At 46.6% G+C, this 21,223-nt stretch overlaps 2 protein-coding genes across 5 annotated transcripts in view; both read left to right on the top strand.

Annotated features, from left to right (window-relative positions):
* TOP1 (DNA topoisomerase I) overlaps nucleotides 1-11,000 on the top strand; it is an 87,699-nt gene extending 76,699 nt beyond the window's left edge. The window contains exons 14-21 of the mRNA XM_061208138.1: nucleotides 832-975; nucleotides 1,917-2,102; nucleotides 3,192-3,260; nucleotides 3,803-3,917; nucleotides 5,209-5,336; nucleotides 8,218-8,312; nucleotides 8,535-8,684; nucleotides 9,723-11,000. Coding sequence (XP_061064121.1) covers nucleotides 832-975; nucleotides 1,917-2,102; nucleotides 3,192-3,260; nucleotides 3,803-3,917; nucleotides 5,209-5,336; nucleotides 8,218-8,312; nucleotides 8,535-8,684; nucleotides 9,723-9,825 — 990 coding nt within the window. The 3' untranslated portion in view covers nucleotides 9,826-11,000. The remainder of the gene's footprint in view (nucleotides 1-831; nucleotides 976-1,916; nucleotides 2,103-3,191; nucleotides 3,261-3,802; nucleotides 3,918-5,208; nucleotides 5,337-8,217; nucleotides 8,313-8,534; nucleotides 8,685-9,722) is intronic.
* A 9,354-nt stretch (nucleotides 11,001-20,354) lies between these two features.
* Nucleotides 20,355-21,223, top strand: part of PLCG1 (phospholipase C gamma 1) — a 34,799-nt gene continuing 33,930 nt past the window's right edge. For all 4 annotated transcript variants that reach the window (XM_061210075.1, XM_061210074.1, XM_061210073.1 and 1 more), the window contains exons 1-2: nucleotides 20,355-20,656; nucleotides 20,880-21,201. In XM_061210075.1, coding sequence (XP_061066058.1) covers nucleotides 20,985-21,201 — 217 coding nt within the window. In that variant the 5' untranslated portion in view covers nucleotides 20,355-20,656; nucleotides 20,880-20,984. The remainder of the gene's footprint in view (nucleotides 20,657-20,879; nucleotides 21,202-21,223) is intronic.

Raw genomic sequence — 21,223 nt, 5'->3', positions numbered from 1 at the left:
CTGTGTTCATGTCATATAGTCTGTTTCAGGCCTTGTAATATTCCCTGGCCCTTTTGGATTTCTTGGATTTTCTTTATTTTCCTTCCTTTTCTTTCTCACTTGACATTATTATCAGTCCTTGCTTGTGAATCTTTTTCCATTCAACAAGGTAACGGAAATCTTCTTCCATCACTGTTGATTAGATTGTCTTTTCACACCCTTTTTAAAACCTTTCATTGGCTTTAGAATCAATTTTTAAACCTGCCACTAAAAGCTCTAATGTTAAAAAAAAGTCTTCCCAGTAACACTGTTGCCCTGAATCTCATTAAGAATACTTTTAAATGCAGAAGTTAGAAAATGGTGAATAATTATAGCTGTTCCTGGAAGTCATTGTGTTCCTTAGTAATTACATGTTGTTATCTTTGGTTCTGCTTCCTTGACAGTTCCATCAAATTGTGAATGATTGTCTTGAATTTAATGAAATTCACTCCTAGCAGAAAACTGTTGTTGGGTCACAGATTCAGCAGCAAAGCTGTGATGCTGATGTGGGAATAGGGATGTTTATACCCTTTGTGTTGACAGAAGTTAATTTTGGGGACATGTCATGTGGGCTTTTCTTAAGAACATAAACATTTCACAAAATGAAAGCCAGAGGCTTTCTTAGCAATCAGACAGGAGCCAGTTCTGCTTGTCAGGGAAATGGGACAGCGTGAGTTCTCATCAGGTATATGCCTTGCTTAACTGAAGCTCAAGTTCCTTCTCTTGGTTCAGAGCTCTGAACTTGGATATTCAGTAACTGTCTTTACTCCACCGTCCCTAAGCAATCCACCTTTGGCACTGGGTCTTTTGCAGGGTGAGAAAGACTGGCAGAAATATGAGACTGCTCGGCGGCTGAAGAAGTGTGTGGACAAGATCCGGAACCAGTACCGGGAAGACTGGAAGTCCAAAGAGATGAAAGTCCGGCAGAGAGCTGTAGCTCTGTACTTCATCGACAAGGTGAGAGCATCTTCCTGTCACGTCGTCTACCGTGTTCATCTTAACAGAGATGTGGGAAGCATTTACTCCTCCAGGCCCTGTGCTATAGGTACTGCTGGAGAGGCAGTGACAGCCCAGACACCTGGGGTCCTGCTCACCTGATCTCTGGTCCAGTAAGGAAGGTGGAAGTGGAGAGAGAGGTGTTCAGTGTCTGATGCTGTCTAGATACAGTCTGCCTAATAGGAGGATCTTCATGAATCTGAATGTGCCAGAAATACTGACATTTTCAAACTCTTTCTGACAATGCACCACCCCCCAAAATTCTATTTTATATCACAACCCAACACATAAATATGTTTGTGTGTAACTGAAACAAATGTTGCACAAAATAATGCTTAGCCTTTCTATGAGCAGTGAATTCTGATGTTTTTTTCTTTCTTGTTTTTAAAAAGGATGGTTATAATCCTTAAATTTGGTTAAATAATCTGCCAACGTATCACAACTACAGTTTAGAAGTCAGTGCTTTGAAGATCAGTTTCTCAGCACTCTTTTGGAAGAAAAAGATTTCATGTTTTCCCCCGGTTTTTCACTGAGTATATTTATTTTAACACAAGTTCTTAATTGTCTTAAAAATTAAGCAAAATTACGAGACTAGCTTTTTGAGTCTGATTGCCCAGAGTTTTAAATATGTTCTTTCCTCTATCCCCATTTGAAAGGACAAGAGTAAACAGAAGCTTAGATTTCTGGGAAAGTTTAATATCCCTTGATGATCCACACTTCATTTTATAAGGGAAGAAGCAACAATGCAGATCCGGAATTCCCAGGCCTTGCAAACTGATGCTCTGTCCCCGAAGAGAATTGGGAGGCTTCTGATTTTGGTTTCCTACAGAGCCTATGATGTTGATGTTTCTTCATTCATGCTTATCTTTTTTTTTTTTTTTCCTTCTCTCATCCCTGGACAGCTTGCTCTGCGAGCAGGCAATGAGAAGGAGGAAGGGGAAACAGCGGACACTGTGGGTTGCTGCTCACTTCGTGTGGAACACATCAATCTGCACCCAGAGTTGGATGGTCAGGAATATGTGGTAGAGTTTGACTTCCTGGGAAAGGACTCAATCAGATACTATAACAAAGTCCCCGTTGAGAAACGAGTAAGTTAATGTGGCCTGAGCTCCCTGGCCTGTTTTTTCATTCATTCATTCAACAAGCATTTGTTGAGTGCTTTTTCTGTGCTCTGTGCTTTGCTGAACACTAGAAGAAATGGCTTGAAAGAGAGTGGAGAGGTATTGTTTGGTGTCCTGTGTACCTCCTTTTAGTCCCTGCCCCTCACCCCTCACCCCATGCTACTTTACTGGGAATGAGGGGCCATCTCCTGTGGCAGCATTCAACAGAGAATGCTATAGAGAGTTGGCCCTCACAACGAACTGCACATTAGGTTTATCCCATCACACTGTTTTAATGATCTAACCACACTTCAGTATTCCCTGGTCATGTTGCAAATTTGTCATTTTCGTAGCATTGCTCAACTTTCCCCCAACTCCTCATTCAGCAAAAAGGTAGCCCTTGAGTCCCCGGATCTCTGAGCCCATAGCTGAAGAGGGTGCTGCAGCACCATGGTCCCCCAGAAGTACTGGGCTTGAACTGGAGACCTTACAGAGTGTAGTACCCCAGTAGTCCAGCCCTTCAGCAGTCTGATGTTTCATCAGTAATTAGGTTTTGCTGGCTGTGGAAATGTTCCAGATTAAACAAAGCTAAAGAGATCTGACAGTTAAATGTAATATCTGAGTTTAGGTTGGATTCCATACCGGGGAGGAAAAGAACATCATTGGGTCAACTGACAAAATTGGAATATGGACAATAGATTGGATAAAAATGTGTCAGTATAAATTTATAAAGCTGAGAAGTACTGTGTGTATATAAGGGAATATCTCTATTCTTAGGAAACACACTGAAGTATTCAAGGGTAAAGGGCCATAATTATGTAAGTACCCAGAAATGGTTCTGAACGAATAATTGTGTATATACACATATAAATGTGGAAAGGAAATGAGTGTATGTGTACACTGCACAAATAGGAAATGAGGTAAAATATTAATGGTAGGTGAATCTGGGTAAAGGATATGGGTGTTTCTTTGTACTCTGTGGGGTTGGTTGGTTTGTTGGCAAGTTTTAAGTTGCAGTTATTTCCAAAGTAGAGGTTTCAAAAATAATAATAATTAGGCTCTGCTTATTTCTTTTAGGTTTTTAAGAACTTACAACTATTTATGGAGAACAAACAGCCTGAGGATGATCTTTTTGATAGACTCAATGTGAGTGGGCAAACTGCACTGGGTTGAAGAGGGGTCCAGCCAGAGCCTCCCAAGCTCCTAAAGGAGAGGTTTGCCTGGGAGTGACTGGGGCTCTCCCCTCGGCCTGTCCTGGGACACCCTGTATACCCTCCCTTCCTCAGGCACACAGCAAATCCATGGCCGAAGCCCTGGGATGGGGTGGACGAACCCTGCCTGTTATCCTCTGGCTCCTGCAGAGCCTTCCCTTGGCTGGATGCTCAGCCACCTGTGCTAGAGACCCAAGACCTGTCCCTGAAATCTTATTGGGGAAGATCTTAATAGGGAAGGATACAGTTGCTTTATTGGCCTGCTTAAGACTGAAGTGTGCTTCTTTGGGAGGTACATGCAACTCTGTATTCTGGAATTCTTCTCCCGTTTCCTAACTTCCCACTGGCAGGACAGTAAACTTGGCAAGGTGTAATTGCACTGGCATAAATGTCCTGGAGCTTGCCAGAAGGGCCAGGGTGGTATGTATGGCTTTTACCTAAATCCCAACATCCTCTTCGTTGCTTTGTCTCCTCCAGACCGGTATTCTAAATAAACATCTTCAGGATCTCATGGAGGGCTTGACAGCGAAGGTGTTCCGTACATACAATGCCTCCATCACGCTACAGCAGCAGCTAAAGGAACTCACAGCTCGTAAGTATTGCCTGACCAGATAGGGCCCATAGCCTTACCGATGATGACCACTATCCTTACTCAGCTAAGTCCTAGATCTGTTCTACTTTTCCTCCTTAACATTGTGACTGGAAACTTTTTCCCTCCATACCTCTAATAGAGGGCTAAGGCTTAGATGTATAAACAGATCAGTGCTGTTTCCCCTATTCCTACTCTAGCTTCTAGAATAGGTTTATGAAACGCTGACAGGGGCTTTCTATCTGCTCTGAAAATGCCTGCATTTGTGTTTTATGTCTATGTTATTTAAAAGCTCATAGAATGAAGATAAAGTGCTACGATGTTCTGTTAAATTGGAGAGAGTAAGGTTGTCATGGCTACTAAAACAGCATAGGAGCAAATCCTTTCCCTGAGGTTTCTTTTTTTCCCTCCTAAGAGTAGGTAGTATTCGGGACTTCGCTGGTGGTCCAGTGGTTAAGAATCCGCCTTCCAATGCAGGGGATGTGGGTTCGATCCCTGGTCGGGGAACTAAGATCCCACATGCTGCAGGGCAACTAAGCCCACGTGCTCTAGAGCCCACGCGCCACAACTAGAGAGCCCCCATGCTGCAACTACTAAGCCCACGTGCTGCAACAAAAGAGCCTGCATGTCACAATGAAGATCCTGCATACCACAACTAAGACCCCACACAGCCAAATAAATAGATAAATAAATAAGTATAAAAGAAAAAAAAGAGTAGGTAGTGTCCTCCTAAAAAGTAGCTGCAGAAAGTATTACCGAGATCCACAAGCTTTTTTCCTCTGGAGCCTAGTCACTGCTGAATTTCCACTGTCCTCTAGAAATATGTCAAATGGTATTAGATAATGGTATTCAAAAAGCCAAAGATGGGTATGTTGAGGGTCAGTATTTTAGGGTGGGGTGAAGAATGCTATATGACACAAGTAAAAACACTTCTTAGATGACACTTTGTATTTTTCTTTCTGAAAGATATAGTGCCTTGTGGTTTTAAAATGTAAAATTTCTGGTCCCTTCATTTTACCCTCCTCCACAGGCTCTTTCTGTCCCAATTCCCATATTTTCTTCAGGCTATTTTGGGTGGGTGGTTAGATGGGGGAGGTGGGCACTGAGGCAAGCAGATGATTCTCTTGACTCTCAGATTTTGACCTTGTGCCTTGGGGGAACCTGAATTGATCATCTGAATGAGATGAGGACCAGTAAAACCTTTACGTGAGGATAAAGCACTGGGGAAAGGGACATTGTGTGTTCTCTCTTCTTATACAGATGGACTCTTACTACCATGTTTCTTTCTTTACAGCTGATGAGAACATCCCAGCAAAGATACTATCTTATAACCGTGCCAACCGAGCCGTTGCAATTCTTTGTAACCATCAGAGGGCACCACCAAAAACTTTTGAGAAGTCCATGATGAACTTGCAATCTAAGGTATTTTGGATGTGGATGGTGGGGTAGCAAAATGAAGAGAAGCATGTCTGCTATGGGCATTTATACTCCACCCTTCTGGCTGGGATATCAGAAAGGTTCATGCTAAATAAATGGAAATTTGGTAGTAGCTATTGCTGATCAAGATACTGAATATCAGGTACTCATTGTTCAGCAAGTCTTTATTCTGTGTTGAGAAGGTAAATTTGATGTACCCTCTTTGAAATACTGCTAATTATTATCCTTATACATGAGGATAAACATAGTCTTCACAATTCCTTTCCATAGCCCAGAAATACAACTATTTCCAAATTAGATTGTTTTAAATTGAAGATGATGAAACAATATTTAATTTCCCCCTAATCCTAGCACAACGATTTTTATTTCTACACATTCCACATGAATCCTGTTTTTATATAGCTCATCATCAAACATCTGTTGAATACAGGCTGTGTGCCAGAGCTGCTGCCCTAGAGGGAGAGGGTGATGTGCAAACAACTAGACGCTGTTCCTCTTCCACGTGCCTCTCTCCTTCCTCCAGCTCTGCCTGGTACTGAGCTTTTAAGTGGCAAGGCACTTAACATTTGATGATGTGCATTTCTGTTTTACCAATGGCTACATAACTAATCCATTCTAATGTATTAATCCACAATGAGAATTTGTAGATATTTCACTACAAAGCAGACACATGGGTTACATAGTAAACCAATTATCTTGAAATATGTTTACCAAAAAGTCTGATATAGTAATAGATGTCCTTCCTTATTAACTTATTAAGTTAGATCTTAGGTGGGTCTAATAATTACTGTAAATGTCAAGGTAGTCATGAATATAAATGATACTTTGATTTCTGCAGCAATTATAATATGAAAATATATGAACTAGCTATGGGTGATAAAGTCATAGATACTACTGATATTACTGTGTTTAATTGCCCACACTCATAACTGAAGAAGAAATGATGAGTTTCAACTAGAGGTTAATTAAACTACAGATTGATTCTTTTCCATCTGCATTCACAGAATACTGTACTTGGACAACTGGAGTTTAAAAACTACTGCTGTAGAGTGAGGCTGCACACATATTTTCAGGCCCAGGGTGTTTTCCTTCTGTTGAAATTTCTTCCAGATAGATACCCAGGTGTAGTACATACAGGTCAAAAGACACACACAACCTGCAGTTCACGCTACAGATGCCATCTGGCTTTCCTGAAGGGATGGACACATCCACAGTAAATAAATGTGTGTCCATAGACATCTCAAATCCTTGGATCATGTGACTGGCAGGCAAAGAACCTGTACAGACTGCCCATCCTAGCAGCTCTGTTAATGGCAGTCATCTGGTGCCGTTTACTCTCCTCATGTGTCATTTCAAGCCAGAAATAAAAGCATGACTATTCAGGTGGTATTTACCTAATTCAGGAGACCCCTCCCTGGAGCATGAGGAGGCCTTTTGTTGGTCTTACTCTGGAACCACTGTTTGGCACCCAGGCTGCCTGCCAGACGAGCCCTCTAAGCACAGGAACCATCTCCTGTGTGCCCACAAAGCAAACACATGCCCCTGTTTGCCAAGTGAATCAATGGAGTCTTTGATGCTTTGAGAGAATTTGACATAGCCTGCCAATTTAGCATTCACAGAAATGGTTAAAAGATTGTGGTTTGTTGCATTTCTGGCCTAAGAATCTGGCTAGTGGTGTCTGTGATGCTTTTGTGTCAGTTCCTTCAGCTTGACTTTGGACAACATAGATGTTGGAAGTAAGCCATTCATAGTAAAACACATTTAATGATTCTCTCACAATGGTGACCTCTGTTTCCAGTCTTAGGCTGTGCGTGTAAATCTAACAGACAATTCCAGGCTGAGAGCAACAGCTCAGTGTGTATGAGTCAGGCATGTATTTACTCGGCAGAGGTTCCCTTGACCTTACAGGTTAGCAAGGTAATATAACAGGTCAGGGGTTCTCCTGCTCCCAGCAGTGTGAGCTCACTGCTTTGGGGCTCTAACTCCACAGTGTTGCTTAAGTAAGAAGAACTTAGAACTGGTTCTTTCAAGCAAGAAAGACTGGAACTGCCTTTTTCTCTTCCTTTAAAGACTGGGTCCCCATGAGATTTCATTTGGAAAAAGAGCTCCACAGCTAAAAAGTTTTCAAATCTGCTTTGGGTGATAACCATTTTAATTTCCTTCCCATCTCAGTTTTCTCTCCTTTTAAAAACAGAATGCCAAAGCCAGGCCATGCCATGTATTGGCTTGGAACAGACTAAGCTAAGCTGTTTGGCCTCCTGGGTACCTTTTAATTGCCATTTTCTAGTCCCTCGGATATTCTCTTCAGTGCATCCTTCTTTCTTGAGAAGTTGGCAGCTCCTTCCCACTCTGGTAGAATCTGAGGAATGAGCTGCGCTCAGTAGATGCAAGGACCCTATCTCAGCTTCATAAAGAGTATCTCCTGCAGTAGTAGTCTTGGAATGGAAGCGACAACCTGGCACAAGAGCCATTTGATAAATAGCTCTCACCTGTAGCCCTCCTCTCCCAGTATCTAAAACCAAAGTGTTCTCTGACTGAAAGATTAGCACCCACATTCCCAGTCCCAGTGGGTTCTTTTCCCTGAGCTTCTGGATTAATGCGGGCCCTGGGTCACTGCCTATAAAACCCTCATTTCTTCAAGGGTGACTGAAGAACGTAAATGGCCAACTAGCATTTGAATTCAGCACCCGCTGCACATCTACTCTGTGCCTTCATGAAGCCACCCCTAGTTGTTTTGACCTGGCAAACCACCAAGGCAGCCTGCCTGGTGTAGACAACTTCTAGGTTTCATCTTCTCTTGAGGAGCCCTTCTTTGTATTCTCTGGGCTTACTTTATTCCTAAATCTTATTGTTCTTCCCCACCCAGATTGATGCCAAGAAGGAACAGCTAGCAGATGCCCGGAGAGACCTGAAAAGTGCTAAGGCTGATGCCAAGGTCCTTAAGGATGCAAAAACCAAGAAGTACGTGCCTGGTGTGATACAAAGCTGGGGGTTGGTTGTGAGAGAAAAAAGGGCGGAGCACCAGCCAGAGGCCCTAGCTTTTCTAGGGTTTCTGAGTGATGTCTTTTAGAAATCCCTGTACCTGGGGCTTTTCTGCTTTTACTGCCCCTGGATGGCACCATGGGGTTGCAGTGCTCTTGTCCAGAGGCCAGGCCTGGCTCTTGATGACTTCCTTTCTTCCAGGGTGGTAGAGTCAAAGAAGAAGGCTGTGCAGAGACTGGAGGAGCAGTTGATGAAGCTTGAAGTACAAGCCACAGACCGAGAGGAGAACAAACAAATTGCTTTGGGAACCTCCAAACTCAATTATCTGGACCCGAGGATCACCGTGGCTTGGTAAGCACCGCACCCTTCTTGAACTCCACCTGCTGGCTTGAGAAGGGTGATGGGGGTTCCAAGAGCATTGTCAGCTTTCACATGCAGTTCCTACGCTGCACACTTAAGAGTCCTCTGGGAAACCTCTGTCTTCTGCTGTGCCCACTACAAATGCATTGGAACATCCTGGACGGTCCTAAATGGTCAACACTGTTACACCATCTTGGAGTGTGTTTATGTCTGTTAATGCAGGTACAGTCCCTACCCCTAATGGAACTTTAGGATAAGAATGGAGACTCTTAGTCCTTATTGGAGGAAAGATACAAAAGAGCCCACCCATCTACCTACACTTTAACTTTTCAATAAAATTTTTTTTTTTTTTTTACAAGTGAAGGAAGTAAGGTATGAACAAGGAGAAAAAAAAATGAGAATACAGATCTGAGCAACCTATGCAAAGAGTTTGCACTACTGTTTGCTTGTTTCCCTGGACCACCCCCCACCCCCCGGCCCCAACATCCAAAATAAATGGCTTTTTTGGAAGATGCTTATTAATTAACTTGAGTTATTAGCTTCTGGGCCTAGGAGGAGCAGTCATCTCCTATGGCCCTGCTCCTCTGGGCCAGGGGTTCCAGCGAGCTCTTGTACCCTTTCTACTCTTTTTGCCTTGTTTGGTGCTGGAGGTTTGGTTAGCTTGACAGGCAATAGACTGCAGTGGTTAAGAGCATGGACTCTGGAGCCAGACGGCTTGGGTTCACTTTTCAGCTCCATGCTAACTAGCTGCATGAGAATGAAAGCAAATTACCTAACTTCTCTGCCTTAGTTTTTCATCTGTACCTTTTTCATTTGTACATCTATAATAGCATCTACTTTAAAAGTCTTTGTCAACATTAAATGAGTTGAGCACATGAAGCTCTAAGAAACATGTCTGGTACCTCATTAACTCTCATTCTCACCAGATGGATGTGAAGGAGAAGGTGGCACATCCAAGCCTCAGCCTTGGGTCTGGCCCGTTTGTTCCCTGAGACACACTAATCCCCGTTCTTTCTCCCTTGTCTGCAGGTGCAAGAAGTGGGGGGTCCCAATTGAGAAAATTTACAACAAAACCCAGCGGGAGAAGTTTGCCTGGGCCATCGACATGGCTGATGAGGACTACGAGTTCTAGCCAGTCTTGAGGGGCAGGGATCTGTGAAAAGGAACAGTGTGGTTTGGGGCAGATGGATAAACTGTGAGCCTCGACTGCCCTCGCACCTGAGGGAAAGAGGCAGCAAGTCTTAACAAAGCAACATCTTTGAGAAAAGATAAACCTGGAAATATTATAAGGGAGAGCTGAGCCAGTTGTCCTATGGACAACTTATTTAAAAATATTTCAGATATCAAAATTCTAGCTGTATGATTTGTTTTGAATTTTGTTTTTATTTTCAAGGGGTCAAGTGGATGGGAATTTGTCAGAGTTCTGCCAGGCAAATTCACTGTTTCACTGAAACATTTGGATTCTCTTAGCTACTGTATATGAAGTCCGATTATATTGGTGCGTTTTTACAGTTAGGGTTTTGCAATAACTTCTATATTTTAATAGAAATGAGTTCCTAAACTCCCCTCTCCCCCATTTCAGGAATTTAAAATTAAGTAGAACAAAAACCCAGCGCACCTGTTAGAGTTGTCACTATCTATTGTCATGGGAATCAGTTTTCATTAAACTTGAAGCAGTCGTGACATCGGCAGTGTTTTGGTTCAGACACCTGTTCACAGAAAAGCATGATGGGAAAATATTTCCTGACTTGAGTGTTCCTTTTTAAATGTGAATTTTTATTTCTTTTTAATTATTTTAAAATATTTAAACCTTTTTCTTGATCTTAAAGATCGTGTAGATTGGGGCTGGGGAGGGATGAGAGGGGGTGAGCGAGTCTAAGGATAATGAAATAATCAGTGACTGAAACCATTTTCCCATCATCCTTTGTTCTGAACATTCTCTGTGCCCTTTCAGATACCCATCTTTTTCATTTTAAACCCCAGTCTTTCACTTGAAAGATTTTATTGTATAAAAAGTTCCACAGGTCAAAAATTTAGAGGAAAATGAGTATTTGGTCCAAAAAAGGAAAAATAATCAAGATTTTAGGGCTTTTATTTTTTCTTTTGTAATTGTGTAAAAAATGGAAAAAAAAAACCACATAAAAAGCAGAATTTTAATGTGAAGACATTTTTTGCTATAATCATTAGTTTTAGAGGCATTGTTAGTTTAGCGTGTGTGCAGAGTCCATTTCCCACATCTTTCCTCAAGTATCTTCTATTTTTATCATGAATTCCCTTTTAATCAACTGTAGGTTATTTAAAATAAATTCCTACAACTTAACGGAAACTTGGTGTCTGCCTCTTTGTCACCCAGGGCCCCAGGCCAGAGTGGAGCTCTGGGGCTGGGACTTGGAGTGGGATGTGGTCTGCCTGCTCCGGTGGTGCCTTCCTCCCCAGGAGCTGGGGCTGGGCCAGGCCTGGAAGGGGCTGCATCTGTCCTGCTGCCGTGGGTGTGGGTCAAAGGGGAGGGAGCCAGAGTCCACATCCTTAGAAAAAGGCAGGCCCAGGAAGTGAGGGCAAGTACAGAAAATCTACAAGAACAGGTGGGGTGCAAGAACTATATTTGGAGCCTAGGGTAGGTTTATTGAGCAAGATGGAGCAAGTGTATTCAGGAGGCAGATTTTGGAACACTTTCCATGTGTGCTGGCAAGAAGCAGTAGGAGCTTCTTTGGGTTTGCTTATGTGGCTAAGGTTACTGTCAGGATGGCAGGAATGAAGGGTACTAAGCCAATCAGAACACTGGATCCCAGAAGCTCTCTCCCAGATGGAATGCAGACTTCTTTTGTTGATTGAGAGAGGGAGTGGCCTGTGACCACTTCTCTGTGCTCTAGTACCTGAGCTGGCCAGGGTCCCTACAAAAATTGTTTTTCCATTCATCCTAGGTTACAGCTAAGTCTGGAATTAGGTTGAAAGGTGAGGTCTCCTGGTCAAATGGAGCAGGGGGCAGGCAGGCCAAAGTGGTCAGAATTGGTCACTTAGCTAGCCCTAAGCCTTCTAGCTTGCCAGCATGCACAGGTATATTCTGGGAGGAGAGCCATCTCCTTGACGGTCTCTGAACTTCCTGGGGCTGGGCCCACTGCAGAGAATCCTGAGGGGTCCTTGGCAGCCTGTATGTCACTGGCCAGTGAGGGAAGCAGCATTCACCCCAGGGAATAAAGGAGGTTATGTAGCCACCATTGCTTTGGAGCAAGAGATTGCAGCCAGGCATTTTTGAATTCTATGGTTCTGGGGTAGCTAGACCACTGAATGTAAGGAACAGTAACAAGAGAGGCTCGTCCAGTGCCTTATCAGTACACTTCAGCAGGACCTGCCACAACCAGAGGACAAACCTTGGACCACAACTAGAAACCGGGGACAGGCAGCCTTACAGGCAGATTTTACTGATGAGCAGAAACTTGTGCCCACCTTTCCCGGCAAGGACCTTCCTTCTGCTGAGGGCAGGTGCAGGGCAACTAGATACTGGTCAAGAATGGTTGTGAAGGACATCCTGGGTGGTGGCAACAAGGCTGGGAGAGCAAGCCAGAGAATGGGAAGCTGACCTAGCCACTGCGATGAGGGAAGAGTCTAGACAGGTAGGTGAGGGCCAGGTACGAAGGGCCCCAAAGGATGCTTGAACACGGAGTCAGGAGACCCACCCCTTCCTGTTCATCTGGCAGGTAGGTTCCCTCCTCCCACTTCCAGCCTTGTCTGGAAGCAGAGGCCAGATGTGCAGGGTCTGACCCACTCCCTCCTGTCAGGCTCCTCCATGATGCTGGAGTCCAGCTGTGGGCAAAGGGAGACCGCTTCCACACGCTACCCCAGCCAGACATCCAGGTGCTTGCTTGGCTCCTCCCTCACCCGCCACGTCTGGTCAGCCCGTCCTGTCGGTTCTCCCTGTCAAGTCTACCTCAGGCCTCTCCCACGTTAAAAAAAAAAAAAAAAAAAAAAAAACGAGAAAAGAAACCACAACTCCCAACCCTTTCCAGCCACCACCCCCTCCCTCTCTCTGTTTCACAAGCACCTGGAATGAGTCATCTCTACCACCCGGTCACTCCCCCACCCACTGCAACTAGCTTCTGCCCCATCTTGCCTCCGGTTCCCCCTCCGCTCTGATCACAATCACCCATGAATGAGCAACCAAACCACTAAATGGGCTCTGCTTCTGCATCTTATTTAAACTCACTGTGGCACTGGACACTTGACCACTTTTTTTTAACTACTATTGATACCTTACATATCATAAATCCACCCATTCCAACTGTACAATGATTTTTAGTAACTTTAGTGAGTGGTGTAGCCATCAACATAAATCAGTTTTAGAACTTCTTCCCCCCAGTAAGATCCCTCATGCCCACATACAGTTAATCCCCATTCCCACCTCCAGCCTCCACTAATCTACTTTCTCTATAGATCTGTCTTTCCTGGACATCTCACATAAATGGAATCATACAACGTGTGACCACTCCCTTACAGCACTTCTCTCGGGTTTCCATGGTGCCACCCTCTCCTGATTTTACCCCTCCCTCTCAGGCTGTTGCTTCTGTTTCCTCCTCTATCAGGTCCTTAACTGCTGTGGTTCTCTTCTCAGCCTAGCTGATTTCATTCACCCTTGAACATGATGACCCCCATGTCTGCACCTCCAGCCTAGACCCCCTTCCTGAGCTCCAGATACATACTGCACTGCCAACTACGGCTCAGTGGGGATGTCCGTGTTCAATCTCAAGTCTCTAGAACCGAGTTCAGTACCTACCACTCCAAGCCCACTGCACCACCATCCACTCTGTCCCCCAACTGGAACCTAGGGCAGCCGTCATCCTTCACATCTTTCTCTCACTTCCACAACCAGTAAATCACCAACTCTGATATCACCTCCTAAATACCACATACACCAAATATAGGTGTATTCTCCTCCACAGAAAACTTAAAAAGAAAAAAATTTTTTTTCTTCTGAGGAAAGAGTTTACTTATATTTCAGTCCTTACAAAATCCCTCATATATTGCGTTATTCTCTCAACTGTTTCGAACCAAAAAGCACTTTTTGGAGAAAACACATTATCCTGAAATGACCTCAGTCAAGCTAGTTTTGGATGATTATAAGTAGTCCCTTGACAAAACCAGTAAACAAGGAGGCAAAGAAATTTACCACAGACTCGGTAATTATTTCTCACAATCCCAAGTATTACATGTAAACAGGCCTCTTCAAGATCACTTTAAATAGCAAAACGGGTGTTGATTTTTTCAAGTTTGAAAATGGTACTGCAGTTATGTATGTATGTTTTTAAAGAGTCTTTTAGAAAAACACTGAAATATTTATAGATAACATTATAGAGCTAATATTTGTGTCAAAATTATATGGAAGGGGTTAGTGGGTAGAGTCTGACACAAAACAAGAGTGGCTACCAGTTCATAATTAAAGCTGGCTGATGCTATCCTGGATGCATTTCACTATGCTATCCTGTCTCCATTTATATACATTTGAAATTTTCTGTAACATTTTTAAAGCAATACAGTTTAAGTGGTGATTATGTAGATCATTAATATATATCTATGGGAGAAATGAAAAGAAACCTGTTTTAATGTTATACAAAAAGGTAATTATGCTTAGGTTAAAATTTCTAGTGATAGTATCACATACTGATTCAAAAAGTATTTTCTCTGCAACAACACAGATGAATCTCAAAAACATTATGCTGAACATAGACCCAAGGGTACATACTCTATGATTCCATTCACATGAAATTTCAGAACTCACATAACTCACATAATCTGTAGTGACAGAAAGTAGACAGTGATTGCCGGCTGGGGGCAGGGGAGATTGACTGTAAAAGGACACCCAAACACTTTTTGGGGTGATGGAAATGTTCTATGACTTAACTGGGTGGAGGTCACATGAGGGTATACGTTTGTCAAAGCTCACCAAACTTTACACTTAAAATGGGTGCATTTTAGTTTATGTAAGTTATTCCTTAATAAAGCTGATTTTTCAAAAGTGCTCTTTCTCGACTAAGAAGATGACGTGCTTTCAGAAATTATACTAGATGACTCAAAAAGTGGCTTTAATGGCGACAACTATATAGAAGTCGAAGATTCATGTAAAGAGGGACTTCCCTGGTGGCGCAGTGGTTAAGAATCTGCCTGCCGATGCAGGGGACACAGGTTCAAGCCCTGGTCCGGGAGGATCCCACATGCCGCGAAGCAGCTAAGCCCATGTGCCACAACTACTGAGCCTGTGCTCTAGAGCCCGCAAGCCACAACTACTGAAGCCCGCGCACCTAGAGCCCGTGCTCCACAAGAGAAGCCACCGCAATGAGAAACGCGCGCACCGCAACGAAGAGTAGCCCCCACTCGCCACAACTAGAGAAAGCCCGCGCGCAGCAATGAAGACCCAACACAGCCAAAAATGAAATAAATAAAATAAATAAATTTAAAAAATAAAATATGTAACTAAATAAACTTATATGTGGACATCTGAATCATGCATCTCTAAAAATATTTATCAATACATTTTAGTTGCAAAAATAGCCACAAACACCTGGAGTGACCTTATTGTGAAAACAGATGATTGACTGTCTTATATTTGGAGCTGCCATATCTTCAGGCATACCCCTCACTTTGCTCTGTCCCCACAGCCACCAACAGGTCTAGTAAGGTCAGCTGTCCCTTCCCAGTGCTCCAGGGGCCCTTATCACACTGAACTGTCATCTGTTGACAAACGTCTGTTGGCATTTCTCTCTCCACTACTGGAGTGGGAACTCAGTCTGATTCATTCTGCTGTCTCGATGCTATAGAGGAGGCATCAGGAGTGTTTGTTGGAAGAAGGGAAGAAAAGGTGGAAAAACAGCAGGTCCGGCCTGGCCTGTGCCAGCGGCTAGCAAGGGCACTCCCCTTCTCTGCCTGCAGCGAAGCAATTACAGTATCCCTGCCACCTCCCTGAAGAAGGGACATCTGGAGTCCAGCTCTCCTGCCTCAACATCTGGGTCCCATTAGAGGAGCCCATCAGCAAAGGGGAAGCAGAGAGAGCAGAGTCCTGGCCTGGTTTCCCCCCGAGGGACAGAAAACATGAGGTTCTGGAGCGGCTGAGAGTACCTCCCAGGTGAGCAGAGAGTAAGACAGAAAAAGTGTGAGGCCCAGTGACTAAGGTGGAGCCAGTGGATGGATACTGGGGACGAGAGCTCAAAAGACAAGACTGCAGGTTGTGGGATGGAGTTCAAAGTGCACTAAGGTGAATGCTTATTAAGTAGCAGCTGTATGCTTAGGGGCAGACTGGCTGACTCAAACGCTTGAGAAGGGCTGGTCAGACATCTAACATAAGAAACTACTGAAAAAAATAAAAAATAAAAATAAAAAATAAAAAAAAAAAGAAACTACTGAGTAAAAATTTTTTAAAGTTTAAAGAAAAGGGATAAAGTTTCATGCGTGGATCAGATTTGATGCTGCAAGTCTATAAATCTGCCTACCTTCAACTGTGGAAGGGGCTTCACTAAGCTATATTTTTATACCTTCTATATTCACTTGAGGTCATTACAAGGAACAATGAAAACTGTGTCGGCATTTGCTGTTAATCTGCTGAGAACATTCTCCACTATTTCAATCAAATAAGTGTCCACTTGAGAAACTTCTTTTATAATTTAAAGCCAGGAAAAATTTTCTCCCCCAAGGAATCAATTATCAGAATAGAAAGGGTTTTTGCTTTGGCTACCAGGAAGCTCAGCCAACATTCGATTCTCAATCACAGCTGCCATGTTAACCCATATTAACCAAATTACATTCCTCCTTCGGATAACAGCATATCCCATTTCTACAGTACAATATTTTTGCCTTTTAAGAAATGTTTAGAGTACTTAAAAGACTAAGAAAGAAGACGTTTATGATGGGCACAGTGATGTGCCACTCAGATTCCCCTTCAAGGAAGCACTTGTTTCCGGGAAACCTGTGAGCTCCCTAAGACCACCGTGGCTGCAGACAGCTGTCTGGCCAAGGCTGTGCTCTTCCCAAGACAGCCCACATTCAATGGCTGATTGAGGTGCTGCAACAGAGCTCCCTGGGGGGGCTGGCTGAGGCTGTCACCAGGCCTGAATCACAGCTTAACTTCTCCCTGCATCCCCTCCTGTTTCCTTCCCTCCCTTCCACAGTGTTGATCCCAAGGGCACTCCCTAAAAAATGTTCTGCACACTAACCTCTGTCACTGCTTCCCAAAGCCTGCTTCCCAAAGAACCCAACCTGTAACAGTATTTAACCAAATAATTGAAAATAGAAAACACATCAGGTAAGGGTATTAAGAAAGGGGTAAGAAAACACAATAAAACGTTCATACATACATGGAAGGCAACATAGCATGGACCCTGGATGGGTTTGCCACCTCTTAGCTATGTGTTCACGAGTATGCCTCTTAATCTCTCCATGCCTCAATTTTTTTTCTGTGAAATGGGGATAATGAGAGAACTTATCTCAGTGCTGTAATGAAGAGTAAATGAGCCAATGGGGGTAAAGCAGTTATACTACATACCAAGTGCTGTTCTAAGTGTCTGCTAAATAAACACCTGTGGGGTCAGGCCCACAAGGCCAAAGGGGCAACTCGGCTGGGACTCCCCCCCAAACTCCAGGTACAGGTACTGGCGTAGCCGGAGCATGCTGAAGCATGAGTGTTGACAGAAATAGGCCCAAGCCGGGCTAGCTTTGGTGATGTCATCTGTGTGGGTCTTGCGTGGGTGCTGGGCTGCTCCCTCCCAGCCAGCGCAGCTGCAGGCACTGCCAGTAACACCCACGTACCCATATATATGCTGAGCTGGGGGAAGCCCATACCAGTCACACTCTCTGCGCACCCTGGTTTCCCTGAACCTACTTTGGCGGAGGGAGGCACCTGAGGCCTGAGATGCTGGCTCAGAAGTCCCAGGAAAAAATGGGGCCCTGTTTCCTGATTAAGAGCCTGGCAGCAGACTGAAAATTTGAGATCCTATTGGCAGGGATTTCTGGAGCCCCCGGAGGCCCGGACCCAGAGGCAAAAGCAAAAGCAAAAGCAAAAGCAAGGAAGCATGTCGGGAAGCTCTCAGAAAATGGAAAAATGGAGATTTTTAAAAAGCATCACCACCCACAGGCTGCCCAAGTTGGCCCAAGAAGTAAATGAGGGCTGCAGCACTTAGGAGGCCTCCTGGAAAAACGGATTAGATCAGATAAGCAGGCAGGGGCCCAGTCAGCCCCAACCTGTCTTCCTGGCCTCATCACCTCCCGTGTTCCCTCTCATTTAGTAAACTCTAGCCTTCTTTCTATTCCTAAACTTACTAAGCTCTTTCTGGTCTCAGGGTCTTTGTACATGCTGTTACCTCTGCCTGGAAAGTACTTTCCTCCAACCCACCTCTAATAATTCACCTAGCCATCTCCTCACATCCTTTAGGCCTCTGCTGATATCTTCCTTGTCTACTACATCTCAAGTAAGTCTCCCTAATGTTTTAGCTCATAGCCCTCTGTTCTTTTTCTCCATAGCCTCCATCATAATTGTCCCTACATAACAAAGTGTTTGTCTAACGTCTGTGAATTCCCGGGGCGCTGGTGCTGAGTTTCTCTTGGTTCTCCTGACTCATGGTTCCGACACCTAGCACAGAGAAGCTCAAGGCCGTAGACAGGGGCAAGCACCACTTCAAGCCCCAGCAAGCCTAAGCCACACGCTGTGAGCACTCAAGTTCTGCACTCAGGTTTCCTGAGCCCAGGGCCAGCCACTCCCAGAGCCAGCCACGCCCAGGGCCTCCCCTCACCCTTGCTGATTAGCCAGCTAGCCTCCGTGTCCACTGACCACCAGCACCTACTGAAGCCAGTGGCTTTCCTGTGAGGCAGAAAATGCATGGCGTCAGACAGATTTGGGTTCAAATCCCCACTTGTTAGTTATGTGGCCTTGGGGCAAGCTGTAGAACTTCTCTGAATCTCAGTTTCTCATCAGTAAATTGGGAAAAATCATCCCTGATTAGAGTAATTATGAGGATCAGGTGTGACAACATGTTGTAAACCTTGTAATGCTGGGCCGGGCATTGGGTCAACTTTCATTCCCTCCCTCCTACTTTAAAGGCCTGTCACTAGGTGGCAGTCCATCTCAGCCACTCCACCTCCCCTTGGGTGGCTGAAGCCTACGAGCACAACACCTCAACTGCAGGCTGAATTCTCAGCTCCTTGGGGGCTGCACTTGAGGGGCGCAAAACACACACACACACACACACACACACACACGCTACCACTACAGCAAGACAAAGTCAGAGGTAGCCCCGGACACTAGTCACCACCCAGCTGGGTGGACTGCCCGAGCACACACTTACAGGTACTCACACATTCCTGGAAGCCTGGATCTTTCTCTAGCATCAACTGGGTGCTCTGCTGAGCCTCTTACCTCTGACGTGCAGTACGTTGTCCTGCTCTGTCTGGCTCTGCCTGGCTCAACATCCGTCAGACAGGCTCCACTGTGACCGCAGGTGTCTTTAGTTTGGGTGGTGTTCCGTGACAGGGGCAGCTAGATTGCAGGGGTGAGTCTAGGGAGCGGCTGCTGGAAGACAAAGAGTGGGAATTATTCAAATAACCAACAAAAGGCCTTGTGGCTGGAGAATGGAGTGAAGGGGAGGTGGTGAGAGATGAAATGGGTGAGAAAGGGGCCAGACCACGTACAACCTGCTGGGCCAGGTAGGGAGAGTGGATTTTGTGTGCCATGGGAAGTTATGAATGGTTTGAGGCTGGAGGTAGGGAATCATGATTTAATTTCATTTTAAAGACTAGAGCATAGAGAACAGATGCAGGCAAGACCAAGGAGGCTAAAGAGTCTGGATGAGAGAAGATGGGCCTTGAGCTTGTGGGTGGAGCGGAGATATCCGAAGGTAGAGTGAACTGGACTTGATGGATTGCTGTGGGGTTCAGGCAGAGAGAGGAATCAAGGGTATCTCCAGTGGTTTTGGCCCAAGCATCTTAGAAACGTTTAATGCCACGTTCTGAGAATGTGAAGGCTATGGGAGAAGAAATTTGAAGAGGGAGGTGAGATGTCTGCGTTACGTGGGGACGTGGAGCAGGTAGTTGGATGCGGGGGAGATACAGCTTTGGCACTAGGGTGCCTGGGTTTGGCGGAGGAGGGGGGACAGGGGAGCTGACGCCATGGGAAGGGTCAGGTCGCCTTGGGAACTGACTCAGGACCCACCGCAGAGGAAGAGAAGCTTCTGGAGGTCGAAAGGCAGCGGCCAGAGAGGGAGGAGGAAAACAAGGGGAGTCGGGCCGGGAAAACCAAAGCTCCGGAGAGCATCTGCAGGAGGGGCGCAGTGAGGTAGGGCCTGAGCCCGCGTCCTGCCGCGGGGAGACGCAGCGTGGGGTGCGGAGGACACTGGTCCAGGCAAGGGACAGAAGCGAAGACCACTGGAGGGCTTGCAGTGGATGCTCAGGCCTGGGGGACTACTCCGAATAACGGGACCCCACAAGGCCACACTGGCCACTGGGCCGGGACAAACGTGGGTCCAACAATCGTAGGAGCTGCCCCCGGGCCGGCCCTGGGTGGCCAGAAGGGAGAGACTGGACAGGCCGGCTGTCCATCAGAGCCTGCCGACCAATCCGCAGGAGGCCCCGCCCCCGCCCCTCCCCGGAGAGGGAGCGCGGAGGACCCGCCTCCGCCGGCGCCGCCGCCGCCGCCGCCGCCGCGGGTGTGAGGCGAAGCGGCCTGGCCTGGTTCCCTCCTCCGGGCAGCCCGCCCAGGTACTGGGTTTGGCTGGCGGGCCCGGGGGGCGCTCCGCACCCTCACCTCTCCTCCCGGTCGCTGCGCGGGCGGCGCTCCGGAAGCGGGCTTGAGGGAACTGCTGCGGCCGGGCCTGTGCGGGACAGTGGGCTGGGCAGCCAGCTGTGCGTGTGCGACTGACGGCCGGGCTGGCGCGAGGCTGCCGCGCGTGACGGGGCCGGCCGTGGCCACCAGGCTGTGTCCGGGGCCGCGTGAGGTAGCTCTGCGGGACGGAGGGACTGGCATGTCGACCCCGGACGGCGCGCGCGCCCCCAGCCGGGGGCCTGTCCGGGGGTCGCAGGGCGCAGGCGCGGTGGCGGGCGGCGGGCGGGGGTCCTCCCACGGGCGCGCGGGCGCCTTTGTTCCAGGGGCGCGGGCCGAGGCGGGGCCTGCAGGCCGCCCCGCCCCCCGCTCAGGCCCCGCCCCGTCTCCGCTCGCAGGAGCCGCCGCCGGGGTCTGCTCGCCCGCCGCATCCGCCGTCGCCGCCAGCTCGCTCCCGGCGGGCCTGCGCCGCGGCCGTCTGTGCCGCCCCCAGAGCCGGAGCCATGGCGGGCGCCGCGTCCCCCTGCGCCAACGGCTGCGGGCCCGGCGCGCCCTCGGACGCCGAGGTGCTGCACCTCTGCCGCAGCCTCGAGGTGGGCACTGTCATGACTTTGTTCTACTCCAAGAAGTCGCAGCGGCCGGAGCGGAAGACCTTCCAGGTCAAGCTGGAGACGCGGCAGATCACGTGGAGCCGTGGCGCCGACAAGATCGAGGGGGCCAGTAAGTGCGCCCCCCCTCCCTG

The sequence above is a fragment of the Eubalaena glacialis genome, chromosome 13, assembly GCF_028564815.1.
Source record: "Eubalaena glacialis isolate mEubGla1 chromosome 13, mEubGla1.1.hap2.+ XY, whole genome shotgun sequence".
Classification (NCBI taxonomy): domain Eukaryota; kingdom Metazoa; phylum Chordata; class Mammalia; order Artiodactyla; family Balaenidae; genus Eubalaena; species Eubalaena glacialis.
The sequence above is the reverse complement of the archived record's forward strand: the minus strand, read 5'-3'. Positions and strand labels throughout refer to the sequence as shown.